This window comes from Plecotus auritus, assembly GCF_963455305.1.
Source record: "Plecotus auritus genome assembly, chromosome: 6".
Classification (NCBI taxonomy): Eukaryota; Metazoa; Chordata; class Mammalia; order Chiroptera; family Vespertilionidae; genus Plecotus; species Plecotus auritus.
The window spans coordinates 111,224,151-111,247,659 of NC_137773.1; the positions used below are offsets into that span (position 1 = coordinate 111,224,151).

A 23,509-nucleotide genomic window follows, 5' to 3' on the forward strand; every position below is an offset into this window, starting at 1 on the left:
GGCCCGGGACCTCGCCAGCCTTCCCCGCTGCTCAGCAGGGCGCCCAGGCCTGCAACTCACAATCTTTCCCATCTTGGTTCCATCTGCTTTCTGTGTTTGCGTGGTTTAGGCCTTGGCTTCCAGGGTGGCCCGAGCCAGGGCCCTGGATGGGCTGGCAGGAGAAGACTGACCACATGCCTTAGGTCAGCAGATTTGGCCAGCAGAACATGCCCGATAGTCCTGCCAGTTCATCAGGGGCCAGGCCCTTCCTGGTCAATGTTTTCACCAAAGACTCAGTCCCTCTGGACACCACCGCCCATCGCTGCCCAGGAGACAAGGGAGCTTGTCCATAGCCCTGCCGTGGGGCCTCCACAGGCCACTCAGCACAGAAGCCTCCGCCTCCCTCCCCCCTTCCTCCTCCCCCCTCCCCCCTCCTCCCTCCTCTCTCCTCCCAGAGTCCCTGTGTGTTGGCTGTCTTCTCAGGCCCTTGGAGGGACGTTCCCTCCTGTCAGGGCCAGAGGCTCCCATGCTTCTGAGACAGTCGCCTGCAGGCAGGGACCTGTGTCCTTGGGGCACCTTGGTCTGGGCCAGGGAAGGCCATCTGCCTCGGTTGTTTCCGCATTGGCTAGGCCAGTGGTCGGCAAACTCATTAGTCAACAGAGCGGCAAACCGCGGCTCATGAACCGCATGTGGCTTGCAAGCCGCAGTTTGCCGACCACTGGGCTAGGCTTTTCAGAGCAGCGAAGTGACAGCGGCTGTAACGAGCCATTTTGTCTTACTCCTGGTTTTAATGTTAGTGCTTGTGTGCCTCACCGTTCAGTGCACTGGCTCTGATTGAACTTGCTACGGTTTTCATGTGAAACGAATATCTCTTATTCCTAGTGACCTGAGGCTTTTTATTGGGATGTGAAGCGCAGCCAGTCACATGGAGCTAATTCAGATGCCGTTTCATTGGCTGTGACCTTCTCCCGTGATGCGCAGGCAGAAACCTCATTTTTAATGATACGTATTCAACCTTGATTTCATCTACTAAGTGCAGACAGAAAGGAGAGAGAGCATTTCACTCCCCCGCCTCCTGCTCCCACTTCTCCGGCTCCGCTGAGCTGGGGTTAAGTCACTGTCATCAACCTCGCAGACGAATTTGCTTCAGTCACAGAACTGCTGGCTGTTGGGATTTTTAGTTCCTGGTTTTGATTACGTGGTCAATTGATTGGGCAAGTCTTCTTTAATGAAAGTGACCTATGTCTGGATAAACCTTTTATAAAGTGTACTAGGGGCCCAGTGCACGAATTCATGCACCTTGAAAGGAACTGTGGGCCGCCAGGCTTCAGTGGGCAGAGGGGTGGGTCTTGGCCCATCCTCCGCACCCTCGCCTGGTTCCTCCAACCACGGCCACCAGTTCCCTGTCTGCCGGCAGCCTCGCTCCTGCTGCTGCTGCTCCCCTGCGCTGATGGCGCTGGCCCTGCTCACACCTGCTGATGGCGTGGAGCAGTTGGGGCTGGTGCCAGCAGCGGGTGCAGGCGGGGCCAGTGCCATCAGCGGTGCGAGTGGTAGCTGCTGCCCGATCACCCCTCAGGAGCAGGGGGTGGTGGAGAATCCCTGAGGGGCAATCGGGGCTGGCAGCCGCAGCTCGCACCTGCTGATGGTGCTGAGCGATTGGGGCTCGTCCAGGGGGCCGGCAGCAGATGCAAGCACCTGGCAGGATTGTGGTGCACGGGAGCAAAGAATTTTCAGTAACCACCAGAGGCTTGCCCTGATGGCAGTGACCAGCGCCCCGCCTTGGTCTGGTCCCCTGCTCACCTGCTCTACCATCCCACCGCGACCTATGCCTGCCATGTTCCACGCTCTGCTGCTTGCTGCTGACGCCCACCATCCGCGTGCGCCCTCTGGTGATCAGCACACATAATAGCGACCGGTTGTTGGGTTGTTCCACCTTTCAGTCTATTTGCATGTTAGGGTTTTATATACATAGATAGCATCTTACAAGGTGTACATCATAACCCGGGATGCCCGAGTTGCTAATCAAGCACCTATTACATGAGATCATGTGTTCAGTCCATGGAAACGAATATACCTGAGTGCTGGGAACAAAAGCCGTTCTTGCAGAAACTGTGGTTTTTGTGATGTCATGGGGACTAGAGCATCTGAAGGGAGGTTTTGGAAACTACCAGGTTCTTCAGCTACAAAATTGTCGAGTGAAATACAGCCCCACTGAGAGTGGTTTGGGGAGAGATGGCTGTTGGGAGCCCATGGGCTGTGACAGGGTTTGAGTTAGATCCATGGCAGGCTTCAGCCTAGGGGGTCCCAGACACATGGACACTGTTGCTCTGAGTGACCACTGGACAGTGCTGTCCCCTGGACTCCTGCATTGGATGGTGACAGTGCAGCTGGAAGGGTGGCCGAGGGTGCCCACCGCCCGCCGAGGGCTGCTGGGCTTTCTCGGAGTCGGCTCTGTCTTGTCCTTTCCTGCTCACTGTTTTTCTGACTCATGACATTGAGTATACACTCAGTCAAACCCAAGGGATGTGTGCGTGGGGAAAGGTCATGTTTTTTCACTTTTTTCTTGTGGTAAAAAACAGATAACAAACTTTACCCTCTGAGCCTGCTTTTAAGGGTACAGCTTGGTCGTGTTCAGTATAGTCACGTTGTTCTGAGACAGATCTCTGGGAGTCTTTCGTCCTGCGAATCTGAACCTCTCCCACTTGCACACTTTCTTTTCCCCTCATCCCCAGGCCCCAGCAGCCACCACTGTACTGGGGATTTGGTTACTTTAGAGACCTCAGATAATGGACATGCGTGGTGTTTGTGATGGGCGCACTTCGCTTATAATGCGTCCCAGGGCCCTCTGTTGGAGCGTGCGTCAGGATTCCCGCCCGTTGTAGAGGCTGGTGTTACTTCAGTGTGTGTCTGACCACGTGCTGTTTATCACTTGTCTGCAATGCACATCTGCGTGGCTTCCCTCCTGACCTTGGGAATAGTGCTGTCTGAACAGGGGTGGGCAGGTGTCTCCTCAGACCCTTCCTTCCGTTCTCTGGGTGTGCGCCTCCTGTCATGCTACGGGATCTGCTTTCCGTTTCTTGAGGAGCCCCCTGCTGTCTCCCACAGCGGTCACACCATCTTACAAATCCACCAGTTTCCCCCCAACACAGGAGTTCCAATTTTCTACATTCTCGCCAACACCTACTATTTTTTTAATTTAATTTTTTTTTATTTTTTATAGTTAGTCATCCTAATGAGTGTGAGGGGTTGAAAGTATAAGGTATATAGTCAGTATTCAAAAGCTGCTAGTGAATAGATTGATGCTTATATGACGAAATGAAGCCTGGGTAAGTGTGAAGTCAGTTCCGAAGGATAAGATGGGGAATGCGGGCCTGACCTTGACTCACAGGCCATGTCTCGGGCTCACTGGTTTGATGGACAGTTTGGTTAGACTCGGTGGCTAGATCCAAACCTGCTGCAGTGGAAGCGGTGGAGTGTCGAGGGCCCGGACAGAACCGCGCTCCTCCTTCCACTGGTCCGACTGGACCCGGAGGATCGTGTGGGTGGGCTGTGGGTCTGGAAATCGGTAACCGGCCGGCATGGCGCGGGAGCAGCCAGGCACAGGAACCAGCCCGTGGAGGGAGCTGGGCTCCAACACGGAGAAGAGCAGGGCAGAAGCGGCCGGTCGTCTTCATGGGGTGGAAGGTTGTTAGTGGAAGATGGTCAGGGCTTAGCTCTCTTGTTTGAGGATAGAGTTCAAACAACACATATGTGTCAGTAAGAGAAGCAAAGTTCTAATGAGCGTGAGCAAGCCTTCCGGCAGCATGGGGGGAGGGGTGGCGCGAGGCTGGGGGTTTGGGCACAGCTGGGTGAGGTGGAGGTTGGGTGAGATGGAGGCTGGATGAGGTGGAGGCTGGGTGTGGTGGAGGCTGGGTGAGGTGGAGGCTGGGTGAGGTGGAGGCTGGGTGAGGTGGAGGCTGGGTGTGGTGGAGGCTGGGGGTTTAGGTGAGGCTGGGTGAGGTGGAGGCTGGGTGAGATGGAGGCTGGATGAGGTGGAGGCTGGGTGTGGTGGAGGCTGGGTGAGGTGGAGGCTGGGTGAGGTGGAGGCTGGGTGTGGTGGAGGCTGGGGGTTTAGGTGAGGCTGGGTGAGGTGGAGGCTGGGTGAGATGGAGGCTGGATGAGGTGGAGGCTGGGTGTGGTGGAGGCTGGGTGAGGTGGAGGCTGGGTGAGGTGGAGGCTGGGTGTGGTGGAGGCTGGGTGAGGTGGAGGCTGGGTGAGGTGGAGGCTGGGTGAGGTGGAGGCTGGGTGTGGTGGAGGCTGGGGGTTTAGGTGAGGCTGGGTGAGGTGGAGGCTGGGTGAGGTGGAGGCTGGGTGAGGTGGAGGCTGGGTGTGGTGGAGGCTGGGTGAGGTGGAGGCTGGGTGAGGTGGAGGCTGGGTGTGGTGGAGGCTGGGTGAGGTGGAGGCTGGGTGAGGTGGAGGCTGGGTGAGGTGGAGGCTGGGTGTGGTGGAGGCTGGGTGAGGTGGAGGCTGGGTGAGGTGGAGGCTGGGTGAGGTGGAGGCTGGGGGTTTAGGTGAGGCTGGGTGAGGTGGAGGCTGGGTGAGGTGGAGGCTGGGTGAGGTGGAGGCTGGGTGAGATGGAGGCTGGGTGAGGTGGAGGCTGGGTGAGGTGGAGGCTGGGTGTGGTGGAGGCTGGGTGAGGTGGAGGCTGGGTGAGGTGGAGGCTGGGTGAGGTGGAGGCTGGGGGTTTAGGTGAGGCTGGGTGAGGTGGAGGCTGGGTGTGGGGCGCAGCTGGTGAGGTGGTGTCACTGGGAAGGGGGTCTTGCCGGGGGAGACCTGTGGCTGCAGCTGCGGGAAGGCTGGTCTGTACAGGGAGTGGAAGAAGCTAGACAAGCGCCAGGGCCTCTCAGAGAAAGCCCGGGATGGGGTCGTGTCCCCCGCCAGGCGCTGCCCACCTGGATGGAGTAAGTCATCTCCCTGAGGAAGGGTCTGGAACGGGCTGTCCTGCCTGCCGGGACACTCCTGTGTGCCACCAGGTTCTACCCTCTGCCCGTCCCCGTGTGCCACCAGGTTCTACCCTCTGCCCGTCCCTGTGTGCCACCAGGTTCTACCCTCTGCCCGTCCCCGTGTGCCACCAGGTTCTATCCGCTGTCCGTCCCCGTGTGCCACCAGGTTCTACCCTCTGCCCGTCCCCGTGTGCCACCAGTTCCCACCCTCTGCCCGTCCCCGTGTGCCACCCGGTTCTACCCTCTGCCCGTCCCCATGTGCCACCAGGTTCTATCCGCTGTCCGTCCCCATGTGCCACCAGGTTCTACCCTCTGCCCGTCCCCGTGTGCCACCAGGTTCTACCCTCTGCCCGTCCCCGTGTGCCACCAGTTCCCACCCTCTGCCCGTCCCCGTGTGCCACCAGGTTCTATCCGCTGTCCGTCCCCATGTGCCACCAGGTTCTATCCGCTGTCCGTCCCTGTGTGCCACCAGGTTCTACCCTCTGCCCCTCCCCGTGTGCCACCAGGTTCTACCCTCTGCCCGTCCCCGTGTGCCACCAGGTTCTGTCCGCTGTCCGTCCCCGTGTGCCACCAGGTTCTACCCTCTGCCCGTCCCCGTGTGCCACCAGGTTCTACCCTCTGCCCGTCCCCGTGTGCCACCAGTTCTCACCCTCTGCCTGTCCCCATGTGCCACCAGGTTCTATCCGCTGTCCGTCCCCGTGTGCCACCAGGTTCTATCGGCTGTCCGTCCCTGTTCTCAGAGCTTCCTGCTGTGCACCCACCTCCATCACAGTTCACATCTCACGCCCCACGTGCTGCCCCTGCTCCTGCTCTTCCCTTCCCTGCATCGGCCCCCCTTTCTCGCCTAAACCCACCCTTGTTCCTGCCCGGCCCACATGGCCCTTCTCAATGCTCCCAACACCTGAGGCAGGTTGGCACTGTGGTCACCACACACTGGGCCTCTGACCCCGCTCCCTGGGCTGGGAGCTTCTCCATAGTGACTAAATGTTGATCTTTGATTTCTCGTACAAAAGAAACATATTCGTTGAATTAAGTGAAAGGGGATGAGTCTTTATCTGTGTGCCCGGTGCTTGACCCACTGTAGTAGCTTAGGACTTGGGAATGCAAGAGGAGTGAAATTTAGGTTTCTGTTTCAGATTCCATCATAGCATTGCAGACGGTTCTAGAGACCTGAATGTGGTGGGTGTGCAGCTGAGTCTCAGGGGGAGGCTAGCAGGTCCCCCTTCCCTCCTCCCTCCTGCTTCCCCCCTCTTTCTTCCTTCCCTCTCTCCCTCTCTTCCTCTTCCTCCTCCTCCTCCTCCTTTCTGCCTCTTTCTCCTCTCTGCCTCTTCCTCCTCCTCCTCCTCTCTTCCTCCTCCTCCTCTCTGCTTCTCCTCCTCCTCCTCTCTGCCTCTCCTCCTCCTTCTCTTTGCCTCTCCTCCTCCTCCTCCTCCTCTCCCTCCTCCCCCTCTCTGCCTCTCCTCCTTCTCCTCCTCTCTGCCTCTCCTCCTCCTCCTCTCTGAATCTCCTCCTCCTCCTCTCTTCCTCCTCCTCCTCTCTGCCTCTCCTCCTCCTCCTCTCTGACTCTCCCCCTCCTCCTCTCTTCCTCCTCCTCCTCTCTGACTCTCCTCCTCCTCCTCCTCTTCCTCTCTACCTCTCCTCCTCCTCCTCTCTGCTTCTCCTCCTCCTCCTCTCTGCTTCTCCTCCTCCTCCTCCTCCTCCTCCTCCTCCTCCTCCTTCTCCTCCTCTCTGCCTCTCCTCTTCCTCTCCTTCCTCCTCCCCTCCTCCTCCTCTCCCTCCTCCCCGCTCTCTCTGAATGGGTGCCATCTGCTTGCACAGTGCTCTCCTGCAGAGCCTGGCAGGCTTCTCTGCTGTAGCGCGGGCATCGGTTCCCTGGACCCGAGTTCCTTGGGCCTCAGGTGCATGGGCCCTGCCTGAAGCCCAGCTCTCCTGGGTGTTGGCATGAGGTGTATTTTTCAAACATGGCAGAAGGGGTTCCAACAGACCTCATGCAGTCTCCACATCGGCCTTTTTATTTAGTTGTCTTTCCAGTTTCTTACTTTGGTGTGTGCGCCAGTCTCCCGATGCCGCCCTCTGTGGACTCTCGAAGAGTGCAGCAGCCCCGGGGCGTTTGCTTAGGGGTCAGTTACATCCTCGCTTGCCTAGCTCTTTGCTGTTAGGCAGGGAATTAAACGTGGGAGCACAGTCAGGCTGAGCACCTCAGAGCTGCTTGCCTTGTTTATAGTTGAGCATAAGCCATTGCGTGGTTACTTAGTGTTTGGTCTGTTTCAGTAACAAATTGTAGCGCTATTTTAATGTAGTATAAAAGGTGGGTTTGCTGAGTTTGTTCTGAAGTTAGGTGTGGTGTTTTATGTAAGTGAGAAACCACTGGCATGCATGTAACTGCTTCGCATTCACTGGCTCCTCTCCAAGCCCTGCTGCAGGTTTGCAGGAATCCCACCTGAGGGGCCGTCTCTAATTTGCATATGAATATGTAGATTGCAGGTGACCAAGGAGGAATGTGCTCTTATGTACAGAGAGACTGTAGGTCTTAGTGTTCCCTGGTTTCCTTTTATGTAAAGAAGATGAATGTCCATGGGCTGGAATAACCCCCCTTTAAGGATGCGGCTTGTCAGCTCACTGCTGTGCGGTACGTGCAGGGCGAGTACTTTGTTCGTGGAAGAATGTTTAGGATGCTCACGAAGCTAATGTTTCGATGTGCATATTTGTTACTTTTTAACTTTTGATGAATGAATCATTTTATTTTATTTTATTATTTTTTAAGATTTTTAAGTTGATTTCCAGAGAGAGAGGAAAGGAGAGGGAAGAGAGAGAGAAACATCGATGTGAGAGCAAAACATTGCTTGGCTGCTCCTGCACACCACCTACCTGCGATTGAGCCCGCCACCTGGGCATGTGCCCTGACTGGGAATCGAACCAGCGACCCTTCAGTGCACAGACATTGCCCAGCCAACTGAATGAGCCACACTGGCCAGGGCATGAGTCATGTTTTTAAAAATCTTTCCTTCTGACAGGCCCCAGAGATCAGTGGAAACACATGCATATTCCTTTTTCCTCATTTACGATGGCAGTTCTGTATTTTTCAATCTTAGACGTCTCAAAACCCAGAGGAGGACTGTGCTGACACACTGCCTGGGTCCTGCATCCGTCTGCAGTTTGCGTATTAATGTGCAGATTGCAGGTAACCGGAGGAGGAATGTGCTCTTGTGTACGGAGAGACTGGGTCTGAGGCTCTGTGCCCCTCTTTGATCTGTGGGGTGTTCTCTGCCAGGACACGCTGTCTGCTTAGGCGCGTGCCGAGCCACACTGTCACGGGGCGCTGCAGCCCGTGCCACCTGTCTGGCTGAACACCGGGAGGGTGTCCGCTGGGCCAGTCAGCATGTTAGAATTCCGTGGCCCTGCGCTTTCCCTGGGGACCGCAGCCAGAGCGCCTGTCCTCATTCTAGTAAGTGTATCTCATTTTTGCGGAGCATAAGGGCTCTGATGGGTTGTCTCATGGCTCATCTCTTCCTCTGGGTCATAGACACGCACCTGGAAACCTGAAATAAAAAACATCTTTGAAACCAAGTTTCTTTTTAAAAAATAACTTATTCAGCAGCAGAGCCTGACCTGGACTAAGGTGAGGCTGCTTGTGGCGTTTGTTTTCTTCATGCATCGAGTGACAGAAATATGAATGTTTCTTATGGATGGTGCTCCGACCTTGTGAACTGGTTATAAAGAATTAGAGTTAATTAGAGTTATGTGAGCTCACTACACGCGCTGTGTAACCTTCCAGAGCTGATGGTGATGTTGTACAGGAGCATCGCAGATTCTTGTTTAGGTAACAGCCCAAGAACCAGAGGCCTCTCCCAGGGAGAGAACCATCACAGGAAATATAACGGGTAGCAGGTACTGAGGAAGGTGGTAGATTTCAGAGTCGGGGAGGGTCTCCTTGTTAATGGAAGTAAACACCATGCATATTCATGAGTCAGACATGATAACACACAGGAGCACAAGTTGTTCTTCCTCCAGGGGTTCATTGCAGGCAACATGCTTGCTTTGTGTCCACTCACCCAGTGAGGCATTGGAAGGTGGAGGTGTGGGCAGGGAGCTGGGCATTAGAGCCTCGTGCCAGGGCCTTTGTGGGTGCCAGGGCAAGTCCTCGCGCCCGTGCCACAGCTGCCCACGAGGGAGGCGCCTCTGAACAGAGAAGGTGTGTCTGTCACTTTGTAATTTCAGCTGACGTATCTTAAAAGGTAGTTTGTTGCAAAATTAAAAACAACTCCTGTAGGGAAAGCCCACTTTAAAAACTCAAACCAGCGTCACATGATGCCTTGTGATGTCACTTTCTCCATCTGCTCGTTTATGGTTTCTTGTGCCTTTATGAGGTGAAAATGCAGTAGAAAAGTATTTATGTCAATAGTTTCCTTATGTAAGTTTGATATCTCTACATACACTAGTGAAAGTATACTCAGGCAGCCCTATAATAAATATAAAAAATATAATTTAAGATTTGGAGAAAATCGAAGAAATAGGAAATGTAGAAACACACACACACATATATGCACATATATATTTAATTTTATAAGAGGAACTGGTTATAAAGACTTAGAGTTAAAAAGAATATGTTCCTTTCCTATTTCTTCCCTTCCCTTCCTTCATTTAACATTAAGAATCAATTCCTGCCAAAACCGGTTTGGCTCAGTGGATAGAGCGTCAGCCTGCGGACTCAAGGGTCCCAGGTTCGATTCCGGTCAAGGGCATGTACCTTGGTTGCGGGCACATCCCCAGTAGGGGGCGTGCAGGAGGCAGCTGGTCGATGTTTCTCTCTCATCGATGTTTCTAACTATCTGTCCCTCTCCCTTCCTCTCTTCCTCTCTGTAAAAAATCAATAAAATATATTAAAAAAAAAGAATTCCTTACATGAAACATATGTCTACGTTATATTTAAAGGCTTTTGTATTTTTAAAAATTTATTCTATTATTTTAAAAAATATATTTTTTTATTTCAGAAAGGGAGGGGAAGAGAGAGTTAGAAACATCAATGATGAGAGCGAATTATTGATTGGCTGCCTCCTGCAGACCCCCCACTGAGAATTGAGCCCGCAACTCAGGCATGTGCCCTGACTGGGAATCGAACTGTGACCTCCTGGTTCATAGGTCTATGCTCACCCACTGAGCCACGCCAGTCGGGTGTAAGGCTTTTGAATTTTTAATACAACAACATGATGTAGGTTGTAAGCTGTCATTTATCATCTCTCCCTCCCTGGGTCCTGCAGCTTTGGGGCCTGGAATGTGTTGTCACCCCAATGGGCTCCGAGGCAGATGCCTGCACAGCCTTCCCCATGACCCTCAGCAGGTCAAGCCCCCGGCTTCTGACCTGTGGATGATGAGATGAGAGCAGCGTTGTTTTGAGCGCTAATTATGGGCAGCCATCCAATACTAGTGCTGGTTTGCTGCCAGGAGTGACTGTGGTCACCTCTGACAAATTACCCCGGACTCGGTGGCTTAGAACAACACCCTTGCTCTTTACCTTGCAGCTCTGGAGGTGGGGCCCTGGGTGGGCTCTCCCGTTAAGGGTCTAAAGGCCGAATCCCGGTGCAGGCGGGGTTGGTTTCTTATCAGGAGGCTTGAGGACGGGTTTGTTCCCAAGCTCCTCCAGGTGGTTGGCTGAATTCAGCTCCTGGTGGTTATAGGACTGAGGCCCCTCTTCTGTTGCTGACTGTTGGCCAGAGACTGCCTCAGTCCCTGGACCCCTCAGGGGCCATTCTGAGGCCCTCAATGGCCCTCCATCTCAGCAGAGGAGAGTCCCCCTCATGTCACTCTGCCTCGTGCTTCCCAGCTCTGTGACTTCTCTGCTCACTGGCCAGAGAAAACCCTTCTTTAAAAAATGTATTTTTATTGGTTTCAGAGAGGAAGGGGGAGGGAGAGAGAGAGAGCAACATCAATGATGAGAGAGAATCATTGATCAGCTGCCTCTTGCACTCCCCACACTGGGGATAGAACCCACAACCCAGGCATGTGCCCTGACCGGGAATTGAACTGTGACCTCCTGGTTCATAGGTTGATGCTTAACCACTGAGTCACGCCAGCCGAGCGAGAAAACCCTGTTTTTAAACAGCTCCTGCCATTAGGTCAGGCTCCCCCGGGGTACTCTCCCTTTTCAATCCAACAAGATCGTGGGAGCGATACTTGTCACACACCGGTTCCACCCACACGCAAACAGGAGGGCGCTCCCTAAGGGTGAGGGCCAAGGGGAGTCGCTCTCAGCATCCTGCTCCCAGGTGGCGCCAGGTGTAGGGAGGTTGAGGGAGGACGGTGTGGGTGTGGTACCACCTTGTCCTGGTTTGAACCCTGGCTCCAGAAACCTGAGATCAGTGGTTTTTCTATTTGTGCCTCAGTTTCCTCCTGTTGAATGTGGCTCCGATGTAGCACCCGCCTCGTGGGTTTTTTTAGAGGAGAGTGTTCTGTGCTGCGTGCAAACAGCTTGGCTGCGCAGGGCTGAGCGTAACAAACCTCCGCATCTGTTAGTTGTCATGACGATTGCTATTTGCTCTTTAAAGCAGGGCCTCTTTCCTTGATGCTTCCGTGTTCATAGGAGAAATTTAACGAGATCCAAGCGTGTGTTCAGTAGCAGTAACCTCATTCAGATGGAAAGGGAGCCCTCGTCCTCAGGACATCTGACTCCAGGCAGCTCCTCTCCATGGGAGTGCAGACACCCCCTCCCCCTGCTGTGGACACAATCCCCGACTCGGGCTCAGGCTGCATGTTCTCAGGTGGCCTGGCAGCTGTGTGTGTGTGTGTGTGTGTGTGTGTGTGTGTGTGCGCGCGCACGCGCCTATCTCAGTCTAAACTTAGTGGTGGTGGTAGCGATGTTGTGGGCTGTGGGCTGTGGGCGGAGGGCCCAGGACACTCACCTGGGCCGGGACTAGCGTGGCCGACCCCACAGCCCTCCCTGCCGGAGCCAGTTTTGCAGCTGGACGGCCCTGGTTACCATGCAGGATGCTCCTTAGCTGCACCATCGATGCAGGTGAGAGCACCAGGCCAGTCAGGCACGGCCACTGAGTCAGAGAGGTTGGGTGGCAGGTGCTCCCACCTCCACCCTTACAAGGAGGCGGCGAGCTGAGGCAGGACCTGTGGGGAGGGGCCTGGAAGGCGGAGCTGAGGGCAGTGGCTCCTGACAGGCAGGGCTGCTGCTGGGCAGCTGCTGGGCAGGTGCTGGGGTGAGGAGGTGGGGAGTGACCAGGAGGCCTCAGGGCTGTGGAAGGCTGGGTGTGGAGACAGACTTTAAGTCAACACCAAAATGCTCGTTATGAAAATGCTGTTGGTACTCAGATACTGTATCACTGTCAGGACACGCCGGAATCCAAGAGCTCCTCTTGACATCATCACCAGAACGTGGAGGAAGCTCTGATGGCGGAGAGGGGGGTCGGGCCGGGACATCCTGGGTGCCCTAGTCAGGGAGACAGAGCAGCTGAGCTCCGATGGCGGAGAAGGGGGTCAGGCTGGTACGTCAGGGAGGCAGAGCAGCTGAGCTCCGATGGCAGAGAGGGGGGTCGGGCCGGGATGTCCTGGGTGCCCTGGTCAGGGAGGCAGAGCAGCTGAGCCAGAGCAGGTCTGGCTCACGTGAGAGTTGAATCCATGGGTAGAGGTGCTTCCAGGAGATCCGTCCCCGGGAGCTTCTAGAGTAGGGGTGGGGAATGTCCAGCCTGCGGGCCTTATGAGGCCTGGGAAGTTATTGGGTCTGGCCCTGCCAAGGCATTAGGGGTGAGTTAATTAAATGTCTAACCAGATACAGCAGGCTGATTTTTAAGTTGGTCATTTTGTCTGGCCTGAGAATAATGTCCTAAATGTCCAAATGGCCCTCGGCAGAGAAAAGGTTCCCCGCCCTGTGAGATGGATGCAGGGTAGCCGTACCTGCCACCCCGGGCCTGTCCCAGAACAGTGGCCCTGCAGGCGGGACAGGCGGCCTGCGTCGGCCTCGGCATCTGTGGTGCATGGCGACCCCGCTCACAGAGGATGGGAAGGAGGGGAGGGATTCAGTGAGCAAGGCAGACGTGGGGTGTGGAGCCAGCTGCACAGTGACCAGGGTGGTGGTGCTGTGAGAAGAGTCCTAGATCTTCCCCAGGAGAACAAACCAAGATGCAGTTTCAGACTTCGTGGTACCAGGATGGATGTCGGCTGACTCAGCGATAATGGGGTCAGTGTCCGGCTGACTCAGCGATAATGGGCTCTGTGTCCGCCCAGCCTCTTACACAGGCACCATGGCCTCAGCCGAGGGATTTCAGAGTCGGCACTAAAGGCCTGAGGTGGAGTCAGAGCCATCCCCCCAGACAGCCTAGGGAGCCCCAGGTCTCTGGAGGGACCACATTCCTGAAGGATCCTCCGAGAGCCCTGGATTCCTTGTCTGATGAGCCCCCACCTGGGAAGATCTGTCCATCACCTCCAAGGCCCAGCCTGCCCTGCAGCGGTGATTGGTCGGGCCGGGAAGCCCAGCGCTCTCAGGAGCCCGCTTCTGCGCTGTGTTTCCTGGCACTGGATGGTTTCCCTGCCAGGCCTTGGAGCCGAAGCGGTTACTGATGTCAGACCTGCCTTGTCTGGGGCAGGGAGCGTTCCTGTCCCAGAGACTGCCTTTGGGCAGCTCGGGCCTTTTGGCAGAACCCTTGAACATGAGCTGCAGTTGGAGACATGGTTGGCACGGGCGTGTGGCCCCTTCGGAGCTGGTGCTGCTCCGGGTGAGCACTGGTGGGGAAGCGCTAATCCGGTCATGATAGCACTGCTGATTCTGCTGGCCTCTGCCTCGTCTATTGACAAATGTGTACGCCATTTACTCAGCCATGGATCTAAATTCATCTTGTGTGTTGGGGGTCCCCAAATCACCCCAGATTTGGAGACTTACTGTCAGGACCCAGGGACTCAGCGTAGAGTGTCCTGAGATTTATTACAGTGACGCTAAGGATGTCCGGGCCCTGGCAGAGTGAGGGGCCATGGAGAGATCGCCCTGTGCTCTCTCCTCCCAAGAGGGGCACACAGCACCGTCCTCTCCAGTACCTAAAGCGCAGCCACCCACACGTGATGCTTCTGTCCCAGGAAGCCCCCGGGAAGCTCAGGACCAAAGGATTTTCCTGGGGGCCTACCATGTACCCACACGCCAGACCCCGGGCAGGAGGCAGTGTTCCCTATAAACCACGCTGTGGACTCAGTCTAGACACGGTGGACCGGCCTTGCCCACGACTGCCGGCCGGAGACCCGCTGGGAACCCAGCTCTCTCGCATGCCGGCCGGGTGTCTCATCCGCAGAGCTTCCTGGGCGGCGCCAGGCCCGCCTGGCCGCGTCCGCACACCTGTCTGCTGGGAGCTTTTCCGCGCGCTGTCCTCTCACACTTTCCTGCACTTCCTCCACCGCGGGACCGGCACTGCGTCACTGCACACGTGAATGAAGCTCACAGGGACAGGCATGCCTGCTTTAGAATAATCACCCAGTGCTTTGTGCTGTGTTTTTTTTTATTGTGTTTTCTGTTTCCTCTTTAATACTGAAGATGCTGAGTAAAGGGACCGCATTCTAGAATTCCATTCGCAGCTTTTCATGGCACATTTTTAAGTAACCAGTGAAGTACAGCAAGTGTTCCACAAATGGGAATGGAGAGCCGATGCCATTCTTTAAACTCTTCGCACAGAACTATGGTTGCTAAGTGACGACGAGGAGGGACAGGACGAGGAGGGACAGGATGCGTCCCAGGGCCCGGGGGATGTGTGGCTGTCCGCCGTGCATTGCTACACTGAGAACTCATTTCTGTACTGAGTTGTGTACATTTTGAAGGGAATACAATTAATTAATTTAAGTGGGTCGGGCAGATTCAATGTTAAAAGCAACAGAAAAACCATGTACTTAGGAAAGATGACGCAGCGTGGGATGGGATGTGGAGAGCAGGACCAGAGGACCATGGCTGTGTCTTCACTTTTTCTTCGTGTGCACCGCACAGGGACCTTCACTGCTCAGTGTTTCTATAACCTCTGCCCTGAAGTTTTCAGACACAAAGCATCTTTTTTTAAAATACATTTTTATTGATTTTAGGGAGAGGGAGAGAGAGAGAGAAACATCAATGATGAGAAAGAACTATTGATCTGCTGCCTCCTGCATGCCCCCCACTGGGGATCGAGCCCACAACCCGGGCATGTGCCCTGACTGGGAATCGAACCACAACCTCCTCGTTCATGGGTCGATGCTCGACCACTGAGCCACGCCGGGCGGGCCAAAGCATCTTCTTTACAAACACCATCAAAACTGTGCTCGCTGCGATCTTAGAGATGGTCCTTGTTTTTTACACCATCAACCAAAAGTTTCCAAAGGTTTCATGTCCTGACTCTTGCCTTCAGAGCTTGGAGGGCTCTATATGGAAGATAAATTGAAACCACGTAGGTGGCCAGAGCGGGAGCTGGCGGCTGGGGTCACGGAGCCGCAGCATGCTAGGATTCGGCACAAGGAGTGTTCTGCAGCCGAGTGGCATTGGGATTGCTCCTGCCTCGTGATGGCCCTGCCCTTACGTCAGGGTTCAGCAGAGGCTGTTTGAGGTGCACCTGGATCTGAGGAACGGTGTTTAGGGTCCGTCATGCGTGTTCCTTGGAAAGACTGATGTGGCAGGAAGATGGCACGTGTCCCCCACTGTGTTGAAGCCCGTTTGTCTCTAAGGTGCCTGTGAGCCCCTGTGAGCCCTGGTTCCTCAGTTCACTTACACTCATGATTGTAGCATGTCCACCGTGTGCAGTGGTCATGGGCCTCCTTCCATCTGAGGCTCACGCAGTGTCAGTGAGGCCACGGGCAGAGCTTGTTGTCCCCACCTGAGAGGTCGGGGGGCCCTGGCTGGGTTTGGGGAGAGGGAGTGGCTCCCACAGTGATGGTCAGAGCGTGGGCCCTGGCTTTCCATTCGGGTCCCCATTGTTACCTCCAGGTGCCAGCCTGCGGCCCTTCCAGCCTGAAACGCACGCACTGGAGGAGACTGCTGTGCCTGCGGCCCGAGTCATTCCATGTGTGTGTACTGGAGTCTTGTTGCTGCTCGGCGCAGGCACAGGGGCCCGTAAAACCTGTGGCCTCCCCTCGCTGCTTTCCCGTCTGAAGACCGGGAGGCCCTGGGTCAGGATTATTAGATAGTCAGGGTGGGGGAGGAGCAAGGGGAGAGGCTGCAGTGATGTGTGTGTGTATGTCTGTGTGAGTGTGTGTGTGTGTCTGTGTATGTGAGTGTGTGTGTCAGTGTGTGTGAGTGTGTGTGTGTCTGTGTATGTGAGTTTGTGTGTCTGTGAGTATGTCTGTGTGAGTGTGTGTGTCTGTGTCAGTGTATGTGAGTGTGTGTATCTGTGTGTGTATGTCAGTGTATGTGAGTGTGTGTGTCAGTGTGTCTGTGTGTGTCTGTCAGTGTATGTGTGTGTGTCAGTGTGTGTGTGTGTGTGTGTGTGTGTGTGTGTATAAGAACCAAAGCAAGACTTTTAGCCAGAATCCTTTGAAAAATCGACAGGGAAAAATCATGCCCTTAGCTTAGCAAAGACAGGTCACAGCAGTTTCCTAGGGATGAGCCTGCCGAGTGTGGAAGCACCTCTCCGGCCTCTGTCAGAATTGGTCACCTGGCCCACTGGGTGTCCCCTGCTCCCAAAGATACTCAAGTTCAGAATCGGTCACCTGGCCCACTGGGTGTCCCCTGCTCCCAAAGATACTCTGAGGTCAGAATCGGTCACCTGGCCCACTGGGTGTCCCCTGCTCCCAAAGATACTCAAGTTCAGAATCGGTCACCTGGCCCACTGGGTGTCCGTGCTCCCAAAGATACTCTGAGGTCAGAATCGGTCACCTGGCCCACTGGGTGTCCTGTGCTCCCAAGGATACTCTGAGTTCTGGCTAACTCAACGTCCAGCAGAGGTTTGCGGCAGCGTTACAAGCAACGCCAAAAGAGTGCCTGTAATTTAGGTAAGAAAATATGACATTTTACCCTCTAAAGAATCCACACGCCTCGTGGACACACAGGGACACCTTGCTGTCATCAGTGATTCACACAGCACACATTCTGTGGCTTCTCATTGAGGGCGTCATTGCGTGTTTTGGGGAACTGTGTGCCCCTGTCATTCAGTGTTACTGTTCATGAAATCAGGTTCTCTCAGTTACATTCGACCACGTCTGGGGACAGATCTGTCCCGGTGGCTTTGCCCTGGGCACCTGGTGGCCTGTGTGCATGAGTGAAAGAACCTCAGGCCTTCCGAATAATTGAAGGAAAATAATAACGTGCGTAACATTGCAGAACCTTCTGGGAAAATCGCCATCCAAATAGTAAGCGTGCTTCCTTGTCTATGGTTGACCCAATTTCACAGAGAAAAGATAGAACATTTGTATTGATGACCTATTTCCACTTTTTTCCGTTCACTTACCTGTCAGGGTGTCTGTCTCTTACTGAGCTGAGTCTGTAGTGATTTCCTCTGTCTTTGCTGGGCAGGAAGACAAACCAGCGGTGACTGTGTTCAGTACTGGTCATCCGCGGCCCAGAAAGGGACAGCCCCAGGGAGCACTTCCCCTGGACTCTGGACCAGTGACATCGGGCATTTAACAGAGGCGGGCCCGTCGCGTGCCTGTGCAGTGATGGCGTTTGCTGTAAAGCAGCACCGTGTTAGCAATATGTGCACTGTGCTGAGCAGGAGGGTCCCATCCGCTTTCCTGCTTCAGCCGACTCTCTGTGGCACTGGCAGAGGAAGCCTGTGCCAGTCAGACAGAGTCTGGGATCGGGTGGGTTGATGGCAGGATGAGAAGGTGGCTGCTTTGCAGGCCGCGGCCCTCAGCCGGACAGTAGCCAACACGATTCATTCCCATGAAGATTCAAATAAAAGAAGACGGTGCTTGGCAGATGAATTTGAACAAGCTGCAAAGGTTGGCCAGAGGCTGGGACGGGATCCTGAGAGGAGCTTTGTCTTCTTTGTGAGACTTTAAAAAGGCCCCATGTGTTGCCTCAGGGTTGGTATAGGATGAAAATAGGTAAATGGAGACTTGAGTCACAGCTGTCTGTCTGGAGGGCGTGAATTTGGTTTCTCTGGAGGGAGGAAGGCTGGTTAGATGCTCTCTGGGCGTCTCTGTTAGACATTTCCAGGAGCAGAAAGCTGCAGGGGGCAGGAAGCTGCAAGTCCTGTGAGCAGATAAACGGCTGGTGTGGCCCCCAGAGACGGCCTGTGGCCCCCAGAGACGGCCTGTGGCCCTGCAGGGTCTGACCTTGGCCCGTCCATCTGATCTCGGCGCCCACCACTTTCTCCGCGCCCTTCCGTTCCAGTGGGGCCTCGATGCTGTCCCGGGACAGGGCCTTCCTACCTGCCTCTCCCCTCTGCGCCCTGCCTGGCTCCTGCCCCCGCCCTCCACGGGAGCGTCCTCCATTCAGAGCTGCCCCGGTCACCTGGTCCCCTGCTCGGGCAGAGCCCTCAGCCTCATTCTGCTGCTCCCGCTGATCGTTGAGTGCGTTCCTCCCTCTGACTGTGGTCTGTGCTGGTTCCTCAGCGGGGGGGCCTCGTGCTTCCTCGGCCTTGTTCGGGAGAGTCCCTGCCGTAAGCAAGTTCCTGGCATGTGGTAGAGACTCATATGTTTGTCGAATGATGAATGATTGTCCACATGTATCACGAAAATGTGTTCATTGGCTGGTTTTGCTTTACCTGACACAGTAGGATTGGAGACTCTGGAACTTGTTTTTCCGGCCCAAGTCTGCAAAGATGAACTTAATCAAGCTCTGCTCCCTGGCGCTGGGTCTGGAGCGCTTGTCACCCACTCCTTGTCCTCCTCCCTGAATGCCGCTCACATGTCCACACGAAACGCGTGGGGGACGGATTGGCAGGTGTTTTATGAAGCAGAGCAAGTGCCCAGAACCTGCAAGGCCAGGTTTTGGAGAAGCTAGATTTGAACAACCTGGATTCCAGAATGTTCAGTGGAGTTCCTGCTCCTTTGGCAGGTACCCCACCCGCCAATGGGAAGCTGAGTAGGTCTGATGGGGAGGGCGTATGTCACGAAACCGAAAACCAGCCCACTGTCCTCAGCAAGCCACGAGCAAGGCAGGGAAGGACAGAGTGACTCGGCTTGTTCCCCCATTGGGTAACGTGGGAAATGATGGCTGGTGGGTGTGGGGTCCCCTGGCGAGGCCAGCAACCTCCTCACAGTGAAAGGATGCAGTAAGCAGGTGTGGAGAGAAATGGAAAGGGTTGTTCCAGCTCCCCATCCGCCAACTGGGGAGCCAAGCAGTACCCCCTCTTCTGTGGAGCAAAGAGGGTGGGCTGCAGTTACGGTTCTCCCTCAACAACTGCAATTGTGACACTCCTACTGAGATAAACCTACCAGCCCAGCTGGCATGGCTCAGTGGTTGAGCATCGACCTATGAACCAGGAGGTCATGGTTCAATTCCCAGTCAGGGCACATGCCCGGGTTGCGGGCTCCATCCCTAAAAGGGGGCATGCAGGAGGCAGCTGATCCATGAGTCTCTCTTATCATTGATGTTTTTATCTCTCTCCCTCTCCCGTCCTCCCTGACATCAATAAAATGTATTTTTAAAAAAGATAAACTGAGGAATAGATCATCTCGACTGGACGAGAGCTGCCGGCACGGTGTTCTTGAGAGTTCCTGGAAGCCTGCCCGATGGAGCAGAGGGCCCGGTTGGCTCGTGTGTTTACGGGGAGGCAGGGGTGTTAACCGGCGTCTGTTCAACACCTGCAGTAGGAAAGGTGTACACTTAGGATAAAACGCCGTGTTCTGACCCCGATGTTAGTGGGAACAGCTGACGCTGACCCCCGGTGACCTCGGCCTTTGTGTTCCAGGTCCGCGGGAGCCAGGGGGAGGTCCTGTACATTCTGGACGCCACCAACCCGCGCCACTCCAACTGGCTGCGCTTCGTGCACGAGGCGCCATCGCAGGAGCAGAAGAACTTGGCTGCCATCCAGGTGAGCGTATCGCCTCTCGCTGGTACGGTGCTCAGTGAGGGGCTCAGCTCCTTTATAACTGGGCTGCGTGCGCTCAGCTGATTCCCGGTGTCCTGCTTGAAAACAGCCAGAAACTCTAAAAGCAGAGCCGTTGCAGCTCACCAGCATGTGCAGGGGCGGGCACGCCGCGGTGACCTGGCCCCAGACCGCCGGCATTCTGAGAACCGGGAGGGGATGAGTTACATGCTCTGAAATTGTCTTGGCGGCTCCTGCTGTGAAGCGCTGCTGATTCATCGTGGATGTTTACTGATGGGTTTTTAATTTGATGGCCCATTTGGCTCCTAGCACGATAGTCTGTTGTTGTTTGGGAAAGGCTTTCTGGAGGAAGCGTACTTGGTGCATCCCACAGCTTTGAACTTCTTAGGATAGTGTGTGCGTCAGGGCTCTCCAGAGAAACAGCCAGGAAGGTGTATATCTGTCTGTCTGTCTCTCTGTCTGCCTAACTTCCTTCCTACCTACCTAGAGACAGAGAGAGGCACAGAGATTTGTTACAGGGAACTGGCTTGTGGGGGAAAGAGGCTGGCAAGACCCACATTACAGAGCCCACGTCCCACTTGAGTCCGGGGGCCACAGGCTGCTCCGAAACCGGGGGGAGCCGACGTCCCATCATCGGCTGTCGGGCCAGAAGGGCAGGTGTCCCAGGTGGAAGGTCATCAGGCGGGAGAATTCTCCTTACTTGGGGGAGGAGCACCCTTTTGTTCCACTCAGGCCATTAACGGCCTGGATGAGGCCCACCCACACTCGGAGGGCAGTCTGCATTATTCACCATTATTCACCTCCATCTGCTTACATGTCAGGCTCATGCAAAACATCCCAGAGAATGTGTGGATAGCTACCTGGCACCCCGTGGCCCAGTCAAGGTGACACGTAAAATAACCATCCCAGGAGGGAACCTGGCTTTTGAGTTCTGTATTCCTGTTTTCTAACTTAGTGCTGCTTACAACGTTAGGCTCCGATGCAAACTGTGAGTTGGACTTAGGTGATAAAGAGAATAAGGAAACATTCTGCTGAGAAACTGACTGATCACACGTGAAAACCCAGCCCCTGGACTTTAAACTGCAGAAGAGAGAAGGGAAAAGAGTAAGGGAGCCAACATTCCGTTGAGTACTTACCGTATGTGATGTTCTAGAAGCTTCACACACATCATGTCATTTATTCATAAAATTTCTGAGACTTTAATATTTGCTGAGCATCATGCTGATGTCAATCAGTTCTGAGTATAAAACCAACAGTGGCAAGAGGCAGAAAGCACAGAATTAGGTTGCAAATTTACCAAAGACACAGTCCTGGCAAAATTTCATTTCCTGATGTCAGTGGCTGCCCACATTTTTTCAGTACAAATGAGTGTCGGATAACCAATGTGATTACTGTCTCATTTGGTATGGAAAAATGAGAGATGACTCTTCCTAGAGGGTTGGCTTGGGTGGAAAATGGGATCTTTAGGCAGCCAGATATATTCAAACCACTTTTAAAATTATTTATGACACACATTAATCCAATTGATCCAGCCACCGATTGAGACGGATCTTTTTTTAATGTGGAGACATTCATTTTTTTCAAGGATCTTATCTGTTTTTGTAGTTTCCTGAGGCAAACTCATCTCACAAGGTCTCAGTTCTGTCATTTTTTTAATTTATAGACTCAGTCTGGGTTTCTTTGTAAATGGTACTAATTTCAGTACTGCCTACAGAGCTATGACATTTACTTTGCTATCCTGTTGTCTTGTAGGTTCTTTATTACTGGGTTTTAGATAATATTATTCTTTTCAAATTAGAATCTTTTCTTCTTATGCTTAAGCAATGCTTTTAAGCTTTCCTCAAGTTCCTTTAGTTGAGGAATTTTTTCCTTTTTCCTGTTTTTTGTTATTTATTTGTTTGCTTTTTGTTGTTTTTTCTTTAGCATCAGTAGCTCTCTCCACTGCCCCAGTCTTTCAGGGTGTCACATGCTGAGCTTTGAGCTTTGTGTGAGAACCCTTCAGGCCATCCTTGCTCCCCTCCTGTATTTTCGTTAGAGTGAGCGATCCCTTTAGCGAATGGGATGCTCTGTCAGTATGTGTTTGTCTCCATCTTTTATTTCCCACAGTTGTCCCTCTATGCTCTTGTTATCCTACAGGTCTCTCTCTTAAAAAAATATTCTTATTTTTAAATCCTCACCCGAGGATATACTCATTGATTTTAGAAAGAGAGGAAGGGAGAGAGAGAAACATTGATGTGAGAGAGAAACATCCATCAGTTGCCTCCAGTACATGCCCCCACTGGGGAATCAAACCCCCAACGTAGGTATGTGCCCTGAGTGGGAATGAACCCACAACCTTTTGATGTACGGGATGATGCTCCAACCAACTGAGCCACTGAGACCAACTGAGACCGGGCCACGGCAGGTCTCTCTTTGTGAGTAACCACGGTTTTCAAGACCGACACTGCCCAGGTTTGTTCAGTGCATCCCGGTAGTACTTTTCTTCCTCTGTATTAGTGGTGTTTCTTTTCTTGGAGGAAACAGGGATCTGCAGTAGCTGACTCTCCCACCATCAGTGCTCCAGGAGGTGACTGCTCAACCTAACGAGGGTGAGGTGGGTGGGGTCAGAACAGGACGCAGACCAGCCAGAGGCTCTGGGAAGCTTCACGCTTGAACCCAGTTAGAATCTGTGTCTGTGCGTCCGTGTTCGCTCCCCCAGGGAAGCGTTTTTCCTACCTGAACAGTAGCTAGAGCAGCAGATGGTTCAGGGCTCAAATTCGCATCCACCCTGGGGGCAGAGCGGAACGTTTGGGTCCCGTGGCTGACAGTGGCCAGCCTCCCGATTGGTGGGGGCAGCCTCCTGGGGATTGCATTCCAGAAACACGGACTTGGTAAGAGGAGATTGTCCTGTGTTCTGCATCATATTATGAATCCCCAACATTCCCAATTGCATCTGAAATTTGGGGCATTCAGGAAATTTTTTATTTGAGCTGTACATCCCCGGAGTGGCGTAAATGAGAACCATTTGGGGCTATGTGGCTTTCTTGGTGGAAAACGTCAATACTTGGCCCAAATTTTTTTTGGACAAGGGATTACCAATGCGAGGTCTGTTTTCACGGAGGATCGGAACTTTTTTGTGGAGACTCGCTTATATTTCTAGTTTTGTAATTTATTAGATTTTGGAAAAATTGCTTTGGAAATGGTGGTTTAAAATATCTGAATTATTGAAGAAGGATCTTAGGCAAACAGTTCTTTCCACAGGCACACATTTCAGAGTAATTAGGGGAACTGTTTGTTCAGACTTCTGAAAACTATGTCCAAGTAAACCACGAAATTCTGAATATGAAAGATGTGGCTTAAAATGAACCAAAAGAATCCTTAAGCTCTATGAGAAATGGACGCTTCTTAACTATTAATTTTGTAGCATTGAGGGGGAAAATGTATATATAATATTCGAAAAATTATTTGACCTCAGTGTTTTTGCAAGCTTTCAAAACTTTTGTGATAGAAAACTCTTTGTTTAAGTACAGAATGAGGTCACTTAAAGTTGGAACTTTGAATTCCTTGTACATTTTCAGAGAAAGTGTTACATCTCATGCTCTCTAGGACGTGGTTTCCTTCATCCTCCGGGGACAT

General features: G+C 53.6%; 1 protein-coding gene across 1 annotated transcript in view; it reads left to right on the forward strand.

The window, feature by feature from the left end:
* The window catches only part of PRDM5 (PR/SET domain 5), a 125,458-nt gene that overhangs the window by 21,691 nt on the left and 80,258 nt on the right, over positions 1 to 23,509 (forward strand). Inside the window, exon 3 of the mRNA XM_080673238.1 lies at positions 19,757 to 19,879. Coding sequence (XP_080529364.1) covers positions 19,757 to 19,879 — 123 coding nt within the window. The remainder of the gene's footprint in view (positions 1 to 19,756; positions 19,880 to 23,509) is intronic.